Source organism: Hylobates moloch, unplaced genomic scaffold, assembly GCF_009828535.3.
Source record: "Hylobates moloch isolate HMO894 unplaced genomic scaffold, HMol_V3 SCAFFOLD_6, whole genome shotgun sequence".
Lineage (NCBI taxonomy): Eukaryota > Metazoa > Chordata > Mammalia > Primates > Hylobatidae > Hylobates > Hylobates moloch.
The window spans coordinates 76,009,113-76,025,679 of NW_026652281.1; the positions used below are offsets into that span (position 1 = coordinate 76,009,113).

Consider the following 16,567-nt stretch of genomic DNA (forward strand, 5'->3'; position numbering starts at 1 on the left):
TTCTTCCATCTTTTAGGAATACATGATCATATATATATGAACAGGTCCGGGTCTGATCTGAGCAGGTTGTCTCCGGTGTAAACCAGAGCTCCAGAGAAAGGAGGGTAGACATATTGGTTTGTTTGCTGGGGAACCAAATTGAGACAGACTCTACACAGATGTGATTGTGACAACACTTTTTGCCCGCCTAAGCGAGCCATAGAGCCGTCTCCAGAGCTGCCGGTGCCTTTAAGAAGACTCGGTCTTTCGGGTCTTCTTTTTCCCCAGTGGGCCCCAGTGGTGCCCGCAGCAAAAGGCAAACTTGCCTGGCTCATGGGGTGAAAGGGAGGATTGAAGAATGCCGCGTTGGGTGGGTGCTGAGGGAGCGCCAGAGTGCGCTACGGGCTTCGCTCCCCTTCCCCTAACCCTTCCCAGAGCGGAGGAACCGGGTCGTGCTGCAGCGCTCAGGAGCCGGGGCGCTGACTGTCCTCGGCTCCCGAAACTTTGGGCGGAGAGTGGGCTTGACTGGGCAGAGCCGAGCCGGCTGGCTGACCCGGGAAGGAACGGGGGAAGGGCGGGGTGAGGGAAGAAAGACCCTTTATCAGCCCGGGTTTCTAGCCCGGGCGGCGGTGTTCAGCTGCATGAGGGAGCTGTCCCTTCAGCACCACGGACCTTAAAGCCTAGGCGTTAGGACGGCGGAGGCGGGGCAACAGGCGGGGAGCTGTCCCTTCAGCACCACGGACCTTGGCGCCCCCAGGGAAATCAGCCGGCCCCCGCCCCAGGACTCTGTCTTTTCTCCAGTTTGAGCGGGGGTGTCGGGAGCAGGCGGAGAGCTTTCCTGCGAGGCTGTGGAAGCAGTGAACACTCTTCTCAGCGGCTCGCCTCCCAGCAGTGCTATTTTTTGCCATCCGCCCTCACCCCCAGCACACGCGCTCGCACACACACGCACGCACGCACACACACACACACACACACACTCACACAGAGACCTCTCTGGGTTTCTTTGCCTTGAGTCTCCCGGGGCTGTGAGAAGCCAGGCGCATCTCAAACCGAGCTGGCAGCTCCAGGCTCCGGAGCCATGCCCTGCACGGACCCTCGTCTTTACCACGCTCCTGAGGAATGAAAGGAACCCAGGGACCCTCAGAAGGCAGCAGTGATGCGGACCAACCCCCCGGAGCCTGCACCCTTCCGAGGGCCATAGGCGACCCAGGGAACTGGAGAGAGCTCCAGACAGGAAATCCCAGCTTTCCCAAAGTCCCTGTGGATGCTGACAAAAGGAGACCTGAATTTTTGGAAGAGCCTGTACTAGGTTACCCGGTTGCAGAGTGATTTTCCCCTCTGGCACTGACTCTCCCCCTCCAACCCCCAGCCGTCCAGAGTACCATGAAGAATTATGAGGATGTGTGACAGAGGTATCCAGATGTTGATCACCACTGTGGGAGCCTTTGCAGCTTTTAGTTTAATGACCATTGCAGTGGGCACGGACTACTGGTTATATTCCAGAGGTGTGTGCAGGACTAAATCTACAAGTGATAATGAAACCAGCAGGAAGAATGAAGAAGTAATGACCCATTCGGGGCTGTGGAGGACCTGCTGCCTAGAAGGTATTTACAATTTCCTCTTAATGGCTCTGAATAATCCAGTTCTGATATTCTGGTTGGTGTTTGGGGGAGGTGGAAATGGTGATAAGGAAAGAAGAGTAGTTCAAATTATTGCTGAGAATGTGCAGGTGCCCAGACTCTGTTAACAGCAAGACTGACGCCATGTGGGTTAAAGGGGTTGGGTCTTGTTGATTGTTTTTAGTATAAGCTTCATGAGATGAGATTTTGTCACACTCTAGGCAGCTTCTGCAGTTTAGAAAAGTCTTCAAATCCAAAATCCCTAGGCATATTGTCAACTGCTTGGATCTCTGGCTTGAGATGGGGTCTTTAACTCTGCTTAAATTGGATTTTGAAGGGAGGGGGAAGGAAGGGAGGAGAAGGGACAAGAGGAAGGAAGTGAGGGGAGAGAGAGAGAGAGAGATCCTGACCTGGTCTGGCACATTCTGAGCTATTTCCTTGTTTCTCAACATTGACTTATCAGTTTCTCCTGAGTTTGTTCTAACTAGATATTGTCATGAACTTCCACTGCCAATCAGTAACAAGGTAACATATGTAAACCCCTACTCCCACCCACACCCTATGCACACATTTTAAGAAAAAATCCTTATTGATACATGTTTTATTAGTTTGGATCACAACAAAACTGAAGTCTTGGTATTTTGTATCCACCTGTCTTCATTCCTAAATCATTTCCAAACCCACAAAAAGGTATTTCCATGGCATTTACAAAAGACTGATTCTCCAAGAATTGCAGTTCATCATTTCTAGTTCCAAAAATTAGGGGAGTAGTTATAAATTGTAATGAAGAAGACAGAGCAATTTAAAAATACAAAGCCCTTTTGTAGCCTATCATACTATTAAACTTGTTTTGCCACACCAGAAGTCACTCTCAGCACCAGCAGGCAATGCTTGGATATCACTGGGAGTAAATAGAAAGATAAGGAAGAAAATCAAAGCTCTTGGGAGCCTACATGACTGAGGGAAGTCACTGGATTAGAGGGGCAATAGGGGTTTTCTTAGGCTTCCGAGAAGTCTGTGAAGCTTGTCACAGTGGTGGGCAAGGAAATCTGGGTTTCCTGTATGGTCCCCTCCCCTGCTTGCCATTGGTTCTTCACACTGCATTTCCACTGGTTGGCATTTGTCAGGGCTTCTTGAGAACTTGCATTTATGTAAATCGCTTGGGAAATCATGCTATGACATCACTTGCCAGTGTAATATTGCATCATTCTCTGGCCTTTTTCCCATGTCCTGACACTTTGAACAACTGCTCTCCTGACCGTAGCGCTACTACAATTGATTCTGTTTCTAACACAAATTTGCAACTGGTGGGAAGCCCAGGTAGGAAAGGGCTACCTTTAATGCAGCAAGGATCATGTGAAGTCAGAAGACCTGGGTAATGCTGCAAAGTATCGCTGTGACCTTGGCTAAGACATTTACCCTCTCCAACTCTCAGTTTATTCATCTGGGAAATGATACGTTTGGATTAGCTGGTCTTGAATTAACACTATCTAAAGCTCATACTGTATTCAATGTACTGACAGAAATTCTAGAATAATTATTTCCTAAACAATGACAAAAGTCGTATATTTGTGAGCATTTGTGATTGGGTATGGTGAAGTCATTTACCTCAGGGAAATTCCATATTTCCCTTTCTTATATTGACTATAAAGAATTAAATTATCTTTTGTAAAACTGATTTGGTGGATGTTGCCATATCTACATGGTTCTAGAGATGGCATAAATGTTCTAAGATTCCTCCAAGCCAAAAATGGCACATATGTGTACAATGCTTTAGCCATTTCCAATTCTTCTGCCTCTGGGAATCAAACCTGAGAATGCACAACTAAAAATGAAGTTTCACATCCCTCATTATGATCTATGAAAAAAATATGTATCTATAAGAGCAGAGGTAGGACCTAAAATTTCTGAACCCTTGCTAAGAATTTCTCAACTGATGGTTTCTCTTTTTTCCAACATCATGTCCTACACCCACAGTTTGTACAAGGAATTGAAATCCCACCCAGGCATTCTGTAGGCTTAGTGGGAGAAGTGAGAAATTGAATCAAGAAGGAATTGGATGAATTGAAGATATATCCCTGGGCAGGTGAATTCTATTGAGAAAATGTGTTGCCGTCCCCATACAACTTGGCCTGGCTTTTTTTGTTGTTGTTCACTTTTTTGAAGTATTAAATACAGTAAGATGCACAAATCACAATGAATCACAATAAAATATTAGCTGTGGCTGCACCTATGTAATTAACACCTAGGTGGGTCCTGGCTGAAATTTGAAGCCAAGATGTGTACTAAACACATCAAGTGTTTGGGGAATTTGCAGAAGCCTCTGATTTCTGCATGGGAAGTCATATGCAGTTGGTAGCATCCATCCCAGGCATTTCCATCCCTTGCTAGAATGACGATGGACAGTTCTTTCCCATTCTGTATTTCTTACGTACCCCTGAGCCTCAAAATCCTCATTTTCTGGTCCTTTAAGTGTCAAATGAAAACTGGGAGGTTTTTGTAGCTCCATTTTCTTGGAGGTCAAATTAGAAAACTTCGTTCTTCTGTACTGTTTTAAAGAGCCAGGAGACAATGTGATTATTTTATCCAAAAGAAAAGAATGCCAAGGAGAACATGACAGCTGTCTGCAAATATCTGAAGGGCTGTCATATGAAAGAGAGATTTGAAATGTTCTGTATGGCCTCAAGGAGGTAGAAGTAGGAGCTAGAGGAAAATAGGTTTTACCTCAATATAAATAACTATCCAATGTGGAATGGGAAGCTTTGGGAGGTGATGGGTCTTCCAACACCAAAAATATTCAAGAATAAGCAAACTACATCAATTGTTTCCCAACTTTGCTGGTCATCAGATTCTCATGAGGAACTTTAAAAAAATTAGATTATCAAGGGCTCCACAACTAGATTCCCTGCTTCCATAGGTCTGAGGTAGACCACAAAAATCTGAGTTTTCTAAAGGTGCTCCGAGCAATTATGATGTTAAAGCCAACATGTATTGGTATTTGCACTGGGCCTGAGGATGACTATGTGTTTTAAGGATGATCGCATCACTAAAGGAGGAGAAGGATGTTTCCAGTTTTCATTTCCATAGGTAAGTTATATCCTTCTCCTCCTTGAGTGACATGATCAGCCAAACCAAGTTTACCCTGTAGCTGAATTTGGCTCGTGGGCTGCCAGTTTTGAGCCTTGTAAATTACCTAAATGGCATTTTTAATCCAAATTTCTGATATTTTTATATTTGACTCCTGAATTACTCTCTAATAGTCAATAATCACTTTTTCAACCCTTAAAAAATGCCTAAGAAAAAATAAACTAAGCTACCAGAATATCCCTTACATTTAGCACTTACTATGTGCCCAGGCTGTTCTAAGAATTTTGAAAAATTAACTCTTTCATCTTCAAAGAAGCTCAGTGGTGTAGGTACTATTATTACCCTCATTTTACAGGTGAGGAAACTGAGCCCTGGGGAATTTACATAACTTGCCCAAGGTCACACACCTAAACTCGGCAAGCAATACTTAACCTTAATTGTGCTGCCTCTCTGAGTATTTGCTAGAAAACATTAATTCATGCTTTGGTGGGCAGCCTGCTACTGGTACAAACATTAGCTTGTGAAAATGCCCAGGCACATGGGTTTTTCCATTCAGAAGTTTCAGATCTCAGAGCACTCACTGTGCCTGTGCAGCATCAGCAGGGATGCAGGAGCCACAAGACACACACAAACTCAGAGGCAGCAAAGCACATGCTTTGCATGGAGAGACAATTGACCTGTGTAGAGACACCCACACTGGGAAACCAACACGAACGCCCGACTCATTATCTGGAAAGCACGGGAGGCATTCACAAAGTAGAGCCCTAACCTGCTGGGTGTTTTCAATAGTGGCCTGTGAATTTGAATGAGAACATGTTCAATATGTGACTCTCTCATTAAGAAAACCTCGTGAAGTCCTGGAGACAATCAAAGGGATGTATTTAGATAGCAGAAAGACCACCAGGCTAGTAGTGAGGAACCCTAAGTGTTCATCCCATTTCCATCACTAACAGTTATGTGAATTGTGATGTTATTTTCCCTCTTTGGACCTTAGTTTACCCAATTCTAAAATGGGAACTTCAGATAAGATTAGAGAGTAACAAATCCAGATGTTTGTGTAGATGAGGCAGCTAATGTAAATCATGAAACAAGCATTTCCCAATCCTCTTAGCTCAATTCTCAGCAGGTTTGGAGGTGGGTAACAGTAGATTTGAGAAGATGTATGGTAACTGAAACTTGGTCTCAGTGTGTGGCAACAGGGAGTGGTGAGGACTGTGGCAAACTGGAAAACACAAGCCTCATCTGACGGATGACTACTACTTGGCTTGAGTTGATTTTTACCTTGGAGAAATAGACACCAAGTGTGGCCCAACATTCCAAGTAAAAAAAAGCCAGATGTAAAATATCTTGATTTTTAAAATGCAGGCAACTCTTTGAACTTTTTAAGAATATGATATTAGCCAAACCAAATTTACCTTGTAGCTGAATTTGGTGCATGGGCTGCCAGTTTTCAGCCTTGTAAATTACCTAAATGGCAATTTTAATATAAATTTCTGATGTTTTTATATTTGATTCCTGAATTACTCTTTATTAGTCAATAATCACTTTTTCAATTCATTAAAAAATACTAAGAAAAGAAAGCCCGCTTATTTAGGATTTTAAAACAAGGAACTTAAAGTTATGGAGAAGAGGTTCAATAACTGATATTTCTGCTACAGATGGGCCAGGATGACATCAAACATCTGGCTGAAAAACTGGAGAAAAAAATTAGCCAGTCATTAGAAGTTCTCCCATATTTCCAAAACTCCAGATGGTTGACTTTTTCAGCCAGATGGGGTTTCAGCTTTATTTATGTGTCTGGAAACCTTCAGGGAACCTGCAAAGATGTGGTTGAGGATGGAGGTGAGGAAAAGACATAACATTTATTAACTATTCTGTATGTGCCAAGCTCTGTGCTAGGTGCTTTTGTACGTGTTAACTCATACTTTTCATATCTCCTGTCTCCCCCCAAGTAGAATGTAGAATCTGCAAGGACAGGGATTACTGTCTTTGGGGCACTGCTCTACCCCTAAAACTTAGAAACAGTACCCAGTCATCACTTCTGCACCTGCAGTCCTAGATTTAATGCTGCACCCTCCTTTAGACATGGGTTCAGAATGTGCTGGAGTTCTCTTACTCTCTTCCCTACTCCTGACCTTCTCCCAGTTCCTTTTTCTGTATTCTTCCTCCTTGCCACTAAAGCCTGAGAGGCAGATGGAAGAGAGAAATGGGCTGGAGTCTTAAGGCAGGATGGGAGTGAGTGACCCTGACTGTGTTTGAGGGTTGAGTCAGGATTGGGCAGGTGGTAGAGGTTGGAGTGTGAACATGACTAATAGTCAGACAGAACGTGTCCATAGCGCCATACTGGTTGTTAAAATGTTAAAACACTTTCCTATGTCTTGATAAACAACTGGCCCAAGTCTTTCACCAACTCCCCACCACCACTGCACCCACCCTAGCCCTTACTGGGGCCGCTCAGATCCATTAGGTAAAGGGTAAGACCCGGACCCACAGATGTCATCGTGACCTTGCTCTGGCCCTACAAAACCATTCATTCTGATTGTCTGGTCTTGTGTCTCATTGGTTGTTAAATATTCTAAATCTCATTCCCAGTCATATCATCATTGGTGGAAAGAAACTTACTCCTCTTCTTTCTTCCTCAAACCCAATCTTCTACCTGACTGTGGGATTCCACCTACCTTAGGAAGTAGATGCCTTGAAAAGACTTTCAGTTGTTTCAATCTCTGAAATTTTATCTTCTGGATTAGAATAAAGGCAAGTGACCTTCATTCCAAGGTTGGGTGACCAGTGTGTGTTATTTGTATGGATAACTAGTGTGTGTCAAGAAAAAAATAAAACAAGAAATTAGGCAAAAAAGATGACTGTGTTCTTTTAATGTTCACACAGAGCACAGTGAAACAAGCTTACCCAAGGGGTCTTCTGACCCTCGGGGGAAATGTAACTTTGATTGACTCAGCTTTTAGTACAGATTCAGGCCTGGTTGCTACAAAGTTAGATATTTACTTGTAGAACACTGAGAAAATGCACATAATTTTTTTGTTCAGTAGATGTGCATGTGATTTTCATTCATTAGAGGAGATAATCCCAAATGTTGTGGATTTATTCTCTCCTCTCCTGAATATTATTCAGTTTTATATTAATTTAGTAATCTTATTTCAAAATTGTTTTTCACTGAAAAAAAATAGAACCACCTCCTTTGAACTAGTTTTGTCATTCTGGTTTCCTCGTTGCTGAATTGAACAAAACTTGACATGAGCTATGTATTTTAGGAGAATTATGTTTTTAATAATTTAAAATTTCTTTGACATATGGAAGCATCGCCCAATGAAAACAATGTTTCTGAGGTTAAACAGAAGTGTAGAAAATCCCAAGGTTGTTTTAATTTTCTCCCCTCTCATAACCCTGCCATAGCACACTTTTTCAATGTAGGAACAAATAGGCCTTTAATAAGTTAATGAAAGACCACAGAGAATATGGGATACAGCAGGGGCTTTGAGAGCAGGTGGACCTGGGGGCTTATGTGGATCCTGTTATTTACTGACTGTGAGACCTTGAAAGTTGCCTACCCTCTGAGCGTTAATTTACTTACCTGTGAAATGGGGAAATAAAAGTAGCAAGTGCCATCAACTGTTTCTGTTTTAATTCTTGTGTTTCTTTCATTTCTTCTTACCTCTAAATAACATGTTGACCATTAGTTCTTGATTTATGCATTTCTACACAAGATCCATTTGCTAAGACAAACAATAAGTTAGCTTTCTTATACAAGTTCTCTTCTTCCTCCCAATACTTTTAGTTCCTCCATGAGGTACCTGTGGCTCCAAGAAGAATCATTCATAATGACTGAGTGCTGGATTGGACACTTGCTTAAGCAGCATGGCTGCTCATGTGCCCACCTCAGCAAGGGACTTGGAGGGAACAACAGAGCTAAGAGGAGGCATGGGAGTGAAGTAGCCTGTTTGGAATGGTGAAGTTCTGTGTGTGGACTGGATCTGGCAGTGGGTAGCTGAGCCGCCGCCATTGTGTTCATATCTCACCTGAGAGAGCAGTCCATTAACCAAGAAAACTCTAACCTGGCTGCACAATGTTTGTGAAGATGTTGCCCTATATGAGGCTGCCTGGCTGAGGGGTTGAGTAGGGGCTGAGAGTTAACCCACGCTCCGCTCACCAAACCATGCACCTTGGTTCAGAACTGAGTCTATCCAAAGGGAGGAGGGTCTATAATAAATGTTCGCAGGGTACTGTATGGGTGGGTCAACTGCAGTCTCAACAACATGGGCTGTACATTTTCAGTGGAAGGAGTCAGGCAGGATGGAAAAGACTAAACCAGAGTCAGAGATTCCACACCAGGAAAGGAAGTTGCAGTGGGAAGGTACCATAGGACCCTCCAATAACCAATGCATGTAACTCCACAAGACAGTCAGCACGCAGATCCCTGCTACACAGAGTGCCTGGCCATTGATGTTAGCCAGAGAAGCAGTGACAGCAAACAAGAAAGGTTTACAGCCTCGCCCAGCTAAGTGAAGTGGCATGTTGGCCTTTTCTTTCTTCCTGCTCCCTGCAGGAACATACATACAGAAGGTGCTAGAATCTAAAGGAGGAAGGAGCAGGGATAGTGATTTGAATTCAACATGCAATTTGAAATGTTAGACAAAACTGGAAGCTTTAACAATCAAAAGTGACTGGGAAGTTATGAAATCTGCCTAAATTGTCATTAAGAAAATGAAGGATTTGATATAATGCAGTTGAAAGCCAAACTAAAACTGATGCATGTTTATATCCCACTAAATTGAGACACATCAATAAACATAAATAATGTCATCATGCTTTGTCTCAGAAATTTTAACAGTTGAAAACTCTGCAGGGCATGGTGGATCACATCTGTCATCCCAGCACTTTGGGAGGCCAAGGAGGGTGGATCACTTGAGCCCCAAAGTTTGAGACCAGCATAGGCAACATAATGAGACCTCCATCTCTACAAAAAATACAAAAAAGTTAGCCAGGTGTGCTGGCATGCTCTTATAGTCCCAGCTACTCAGGAGGCTGAAGTGGGAGGATGACTAGAGCCCAAGAGATTGTGGTTGCAATGAGTTGAGATCATGCCACTGCAGTCCAGCCTGGGTGACAGAGTAAGACTCTGTGAAAGAAAGAAAAAGAAGAGAAGAGAAAGAAGGAAGGAAGGAAGAGAGGAAGGAAGGAAGGAAGAGAGGAAGGAAGGAAGGAAAAAGAGAAGGAAGGAAGGAATAAAAAGAAAGAAGGAAAGAAAGAAAGAGAAAGAAAGAAAGAAAAAGAAAGAAAGAAAGAAGGAAGAAGGAAGGAAGGAGAGAAAGAAAGAAAAAGAAAGAAAGAAACAAAGAAACAAAGAAAGAAACAAAGAAAGAAGGAAGAAAGCAAGCTAGCTCACTCAGTGGTGTATATATATATATTATGATGTGTAGCTATATGTCAGGGTTTGACAAACTACAACTAGGCCAAATTCAGCCCACTGCCTGCTTCTGGACAGCCCATAGCTAAAAATATTTTGTACATTTTTAAATGGTTGAAAAATTAAGTAATATCCAATAATATTTCATGACAAATAAAGAAGATATAAAATTCAAATTCCAGGATCCATAATCCTAAATGTTGTCAATAAAAAATTTACAGAAACTTGTTTTCTTTCTTGTCATTTATATTTCTGTATAATATCCTCAATTTTGCTGCTTGGCCTGCAAAGCCTGAAATATTTACTATATTGCCTTTTCCAGAAAAAGTAAAGTTTGCCAAACCCTGCTATATCTCATTGCAGAGACATGTAGGAATCTATAATAACATTCTATTTCTAGAAGGATTATTTGTTTTCCCAAGAGTTTTGAATTACTTTTCTTTTTTCTTGCACCATCTGCCTTTATCACAGACCATTCATGTGATCAGATAGTCTTTCTTTCCCAGAGAATTCTCACATAGGTCTGATTTTCCCTTCTCTCATGGTGTCCAGGAAAATGTAGCCCTTGTCCAGGTACACAGGGAACAGTATCTGCTCGGACTGACAAAAGAAGAAAGCCTTGGGAGCCAGTGTTTCTACTGACAATAAAAAGAAAGGAATGCTATAGATAAGTTTGACAGTAGACTCTGTAAGACACGGTTACTCGGTGGGTGACCCACAACAGGCAGCTGGTGTTGGGAGTCTAGGTACGAATGCTGTGTCATTTAGCTCCATGGATGAGGTTCAGTATGCTCATGAAATTTCATGAAAGATACATGAATGGGCACTTCTATGAAAGAGTCTCATACTACAAAATGTTAAAAATCACAAAGAGAGAGCTTAGAACAGAAGTGAAACTGAGGGTGACACCTAGGGTCATCCAAACACAGATGGTAATCAAAGGTATGACTGTACACAAGAAATGCCAGAAAAACACAAGGAAGAAAAAGAGGGAAAATGATACCCTAAGTAGCACTAACATTTATGGACAAAGAACAGAGGAGCCAGTGAGACTCTGGAAAAGCAGAGATAAAGGAGGAGAAGGAGAATTCAGGATTTGACTAGTGTTTTGTGGGTCTGCTGAAGCTTTTTCCAAAATGGTGCAGATGAATAACAATGTCTACTACTAGAAGCCCTCCAGCCTAAGAGAGCTCTCTGCAAGGCAGGAACCCCACCTGTGGCCTGCCTCCTGGATTTGCATGAGGTGGCTCACTTCCAGGGCAAGTCTGCCCTTCTTCCTGGGATCAGTCAGCAGGTGAAATTGTGTTATGGATCCTGGGAGCTGTTTCTAAGGAAGCTGGAGAGAGAGAGGATGGGCCATGACAACCCCAGAAACAGGTGCCAAGTAACTAGGGAAATAATTATTTTTAATTTCTTTTTTTTTTTTTTTTGAGATGGAGCCTTGCTCTGTTGCCCAGGCTGGAGTGCAGTGGCACAATCTTGGCTCATTGCAACCTCCACCTCCTGGGTTCACACCATTCTCCTGCCTCAGCCTCCAGAGTAGCTGGGACTACAGGCGCCTGCCACCACACCCAGCTAATTTTTTATATTTTTAGTAAAGATGGGGTTTCGCCGTGTTAGCCAGGATGGTCTCGATCTCCTGACCTTGTGATCTGCCCGCCTCGGCCTCCCAAAGTGCTGGGATTACAGGCTTGAGTCACCGCACCTGGCCTATTTTTAATTTCTTAATTTTTACTTTCTAAAATCGTTTTGAGACAGGGTCTTGCTCTATTGCCCAGGCTGAAGTTCAGTGGTGGAATCAGAGCTCACTGCAGCCTCGACCTCCTGGGCTCAAGGGGATCCTCCCACCATAGTCCCATGAGTAGCTGGGACTACAGGCACATGCCACCATGCCCGGCTATTTTTAAAATTTTTTGTAGAGATGGGGTCTCGCTATGCAGGCCAAGATGGTCTTCAACTCCTGGGCTCAAGCAGTTCTCCCACCTTGGCCTCCCAAAGTTCTGTGATTACAGGTTTGAACCACCGTGCCCCTCCCAGAAAAAATAATTAATAGCTAATACTTAACAAACACCTTCTATGTGCCTAGCAATGATTACTCTGGTAGATTGTGCATTCATTTGTTTGTTTGTTTTTGAGACAGAGTCTTGCTCTGTTGCCCAGGCTGGAGTGCAATGATGTGATCTTGGCTCACTGCAACCTCTGCCTCCCGAGATCAAGTGATTTACCTGCCTCAGCCACCCAAGTAGCTGGGACTACAGACCAGCGCCACCATGTCCAGCTAATTTTTTCCATTTTTAGTAGAGACAGGGTTTCTCCGTGTTGACCAGGCTGGTCTCGAACTCCTGGCCTCAAGTAATCTGCCCACCTTCACCTCCCAGAGTGCTGGGATTACAGGCGTGAGCCACCGTGCCCGGCCTCATATCTGGGCCAGCCCCTGAGCATTTATTCATTTAACAGACACATGCTAGATGCCAGGAACTGTTCTAAGGATGCACCACTTTACAATTATTATTTAGCCCTCCTGATTTATTTGAGAGATAGATACTACTATTACCTCCATTTTATAAACTGCACATAGTTAGTAAATGCTGGGCTGGGATTTAAACTGTACCTTCTTCTGTTTCTCATTAACTGTATTCTGGGCCCTTGGATAAAACCTTAGCATAAACAGGCTAAATTGAGCCTCATCATAGCCCTGTCTACTACTAGTTGTCTGTTCTACCAGTAAGGAGACAGGCTCAGAAAGTAAAGTAGCTTGCACAAGATCACTCTGCTAGGTGGTGACAGGGCTGGGATATAAACCACAGTCTCACCCTAATCATCACACCACACTGCCTTAATTTAAGGACCAGGGCTGGTGGGTTGGGTCTCCTCCAACCTGCTCAATCCTGTGTCAAGGAGAGCTCAGCATCAGTCAGAGGCTCTGAACCATTCAACCACTGGAGATATTGTGAAAAATAATTCACCCAATGTCTGCCAATTCTGATACCAAATCCAGAAAGCAAGGTCACGGAAAATAAATGATAAAGCCAACAAAATTGAGACATCCTAGCACTAGGCTGTGAAGAAATAGCACCTCTGGAGATCAAATGTAAATTTTTCTTTAAAAAGGTAACACTAATGATTTGGAAGTGAGAAGAACAGTGAGTCTGATGGGATGCAGGTGAGCAAACGATTTGAGGTTCTCACATCTTCTACGCTGGAGTTGGAGTGTTCGCCAATGTGGGGATGGCATCAGGTCCATGGCTGTTCCACTTCCTGAGGAGTAAACTTGAGCATATTATTTATTTGACTTCTTTGGGCTTTAAACTCTGTGTCAGGCATGAGTCAACCCTACCCTCACTCTCACCTCCAGGTTTTGGGCTTGGATGACTCTGTAACATAGACGATGAGAATCTGCAGCCAGGTTCTCATGCAGCACTCAGATGGCCAGAAACATCTTTGAAAGGCACCAGACTTGCAATAGACAAATGTACCACCAGGCCTGGTTCTTACTGGCCTTGGGCTTGAATGGGCCAGGAATGGGCAGCTAGGCTGAGATTTGGGCAGGCAAGACCCAACACCATCTATCCACCTTTTAGCCTGCAGGTTGTAGGAAATGTTATCAAATATCTTATTGCCACCCAAAAAACTATCTGCCACAATTCCCTGAACCACCAGCCTAGAACCACAGCCTGGTGTATAGTAGATCCTCAATAAATATACCTTGAATTTTTTTTCCAGAAGAAAGATAATTCAATTACCTTAAGCTTCTCCTAGTGAACCTATACTAATCTCTAACAATTACTATTTTACTCTTATGTGCTTACAAATTACCCTATTAATAATATCTCCTATAATTCCAGCCACAATTGTTTACAATTCAGCAGCCTGTAGTTTGAGAGAGTCTAGCCCTCCAGTCTTGAAAACCTCAGCCGAGTGCAGTGGCTTACACCTGTGATCCCAGCAGTTTGGGAGGTCAAGGTGGGTGGAACACTTCAGGAGTTCAAGACCAGCCTGGCCAACATGGTGAAATCCTGTCTCTACTAAAAATACAAAAATTAGTTCAGTATGGTGGTGGGCGCCAGTAATCCCAGGTACTCGGGAGGCTGAGGTGGGAGAATAGCTTAAACCTGGGAGGCGGAGGTTTGAGGGAGCTGAGATAGCACCATTGCACTCCAGCCTGGGCAACAGAGAGAGAAAAAAAAAAAAAAAAAAAGAAAAAAAGAAAAAGAAGAAAAAGAAAGAAAGAAAGAAAGGAAAGAAAGAGAGAGAAATGAAAATCTCAATGTTATTTGTTCATTTGGTTTTTTTTCCATTTTATCCACGAAGATTATCCAGAGTAGTTTAACAGTCTCATTTTAAAATTCCCTCAATATCCTGGGTGCAAACTCAGGAAAAGAAAAAAAGAAAATATATGTTGTATGGACATATTGTGCACAAATCCCACAGACACTGTTTCTATTCCTTGTGGCTAAGAGTCTATATATACATTTGGTCACCTGCACATTTAGGAAGTGGAATTTCCACCACTCTGTATTGCGTACCATATGCTGTTTGACATCATGCATAGCTGCCCTGGAATACAATAATACTTACCTGTTAAATTAAACTGGTCCAAAAAAACATGTTGAGGTAACTGTTGAGGTGCCTTCCATCACCTCATTCTACTGTCACCTGTAGAAATTGGTTTTGGCAGACAGCAGTTAATATAGATGTATATTTACAAATCATTTTGACCCTTTGCAAATTACAGGACAGCAGAACCAATTAGCTGTTTATTAGCTTAACGTGCCCTAAAATATGTATTACCAAGTAAGTCCTGATTTTTCAAAATGTTACTTTTCACCAAAGACGAATCTGGCAGGCAGGCAATCAAAATGCTCTGGGTGTTTGGAGAAAAATAGAAAGATCAAATCAAGAGGCAATGATGTTAATCTGAGCCAAAGGTCTGCTGCGCAGCATAATAATTGCTCTTTTCTGCTTTTTCACTCTTTGGTGAGTGATGGCTTAGCTCCTGAGCAGCTGGGAGACGGCAGGGGTTGGGTTTCAAGAGATAATAGGGTCTGGACCAAGGAAATCAGGTCTGGACCACCCCAGGATGATTTTCCAGTTAGAGTCCCTGGGGCTCAGCTGCAGTGACAGCTCATTGGCTTAAGAAAGAGATAATCTTAGCATAGCACAGTGGACTTCTTCCAAATTACTGTAAAGCAGAGAAGGTGCGTTGGGGTGGGTGGGGATGAAATTGTAAACGGTGTGGTTAAGGTAGGCTTCCCTGAGAAGGTGACATTTAACTCAAAATATGAAGGAGGTGAGAGGCAAAGCCAAGTAGCTCACTGGGGGAAGGGCATTCCAGGCAGATGGATCAGCAAGCGCAAAGGCTTGAAGGGGGGAATGTGCCTGGAGTGTTCAAGAAATCCAGTGTGACTGAAATGGGGGAGTGAGGAGGAGAGAAGCAGATCAGTTTAGGATAGTGCAGTCTGGGTCATGTAGACCCATGAAGGGAATTGTAAGGACTTTGACTCTTATTAAACTGGAAGCCTCTGAAGGATTTTGAGCCCAAGAATGGCTCTTGAGTTCGCCCTGTCTGAGTCTTCTTCTCAACTGCACTATTTGCTGCTTGACAGGAAGAGTACTTTGTCCCGTGACCTCCCTTGCTTCCCTCAGGCAAGTACTTTAGCTCTAGACTTTTAACACTTTTGCCTCATCCTTCTCTATGACTGGGTGCAGTGAAGTAGCACTTCATCAGCACTGTCTTCCTTCTTTCACTGAAGACAAGTCCGTGGTCCTTTATTATTTTTCAGTATTTCATTTCTCATTGTGGAAAAATAGGTTTTTTTAAATGACATTGATGCAGACGTTTCTAGTCCTTACCAAATCTTGCAAAGCTTCTAGAATCATCGTTCCTGCTAGGCAGCCCCATCCCAACTCACAGATTCTCACCTTTCATTGGCTCAGGCTGGTGTTTCCTCCTGTGCAGCTTCCCCTTCTCAGCCTGGAGATCCAACAAGAGATGCAAAGTGAGTGATTTGAATTTAGGGGGACCTACAGCCTGGGTTCCCTGCGCCAGATGTACTTATTGAGCAGCTACTATGTGCTAGACCCTGTGTTGGGTCCTGAGGATTTAGTAGAAAATAAGGCAGACATGGTTCCTGTCTTTCATAAGCTCACAACTGTGTAGGAAAGAAGCTGATAGAGTGCACCCAGGTGAGCAAGGCATGGGGCTCCTGTAGCAGAGAGTATCCATCCTAGAATAGTCATGGCAGGGGTGTCACAGAAGTGTTCTCTTAGGGTTTGTGAGTCCCCAAGGTGCCCCTGGTTCACAGTAGGTGCTCAAAACACATTTGCCAAACACACAAAAAGGCTTGTGCAGCATACATAGGGGAGAACTGACCTCTTCAAGTACTCGGGGCTGGAATAGAAATGAGCTCAGAGATACTTGTTTCTTATCCTTAAGCAGAGAGGAAAGAGAACATGAAAA

The 16,567-nt window shown here is 43.3% G+C and overlaps 1 protein-coding gene across 3 annotated transcripts in view; it reads left to right on the plus strand.

The window, feature by feature from the left end:
- Positions 1-592: 592 nt before the first annotated feature.
- Positions 593-16,567, plus strand: part of CACNG3 (calcium voltage-gated channel auxiliary subunit gamma 3) — a 105,446-nt gene continuing 89,471 nt past the window's right edge. For 2 of the 3 annotated variants that reach the window (XM_032157138.2, XM_032157136.2), the window contains exon 1: positions 593-1,583. In XM_032157138.2, the coding sequence (XP_032013029.1) occupies positions 1,373-1,583 (211 nt within the window). In that variant the 5' untranslated portion in view covers positions 593-1,372. The remainder of the gene's footprint in view (positions 1,584-16,567) is intronic. The other variant, XM_032157137.2, reaches the window with a different exon arrangement.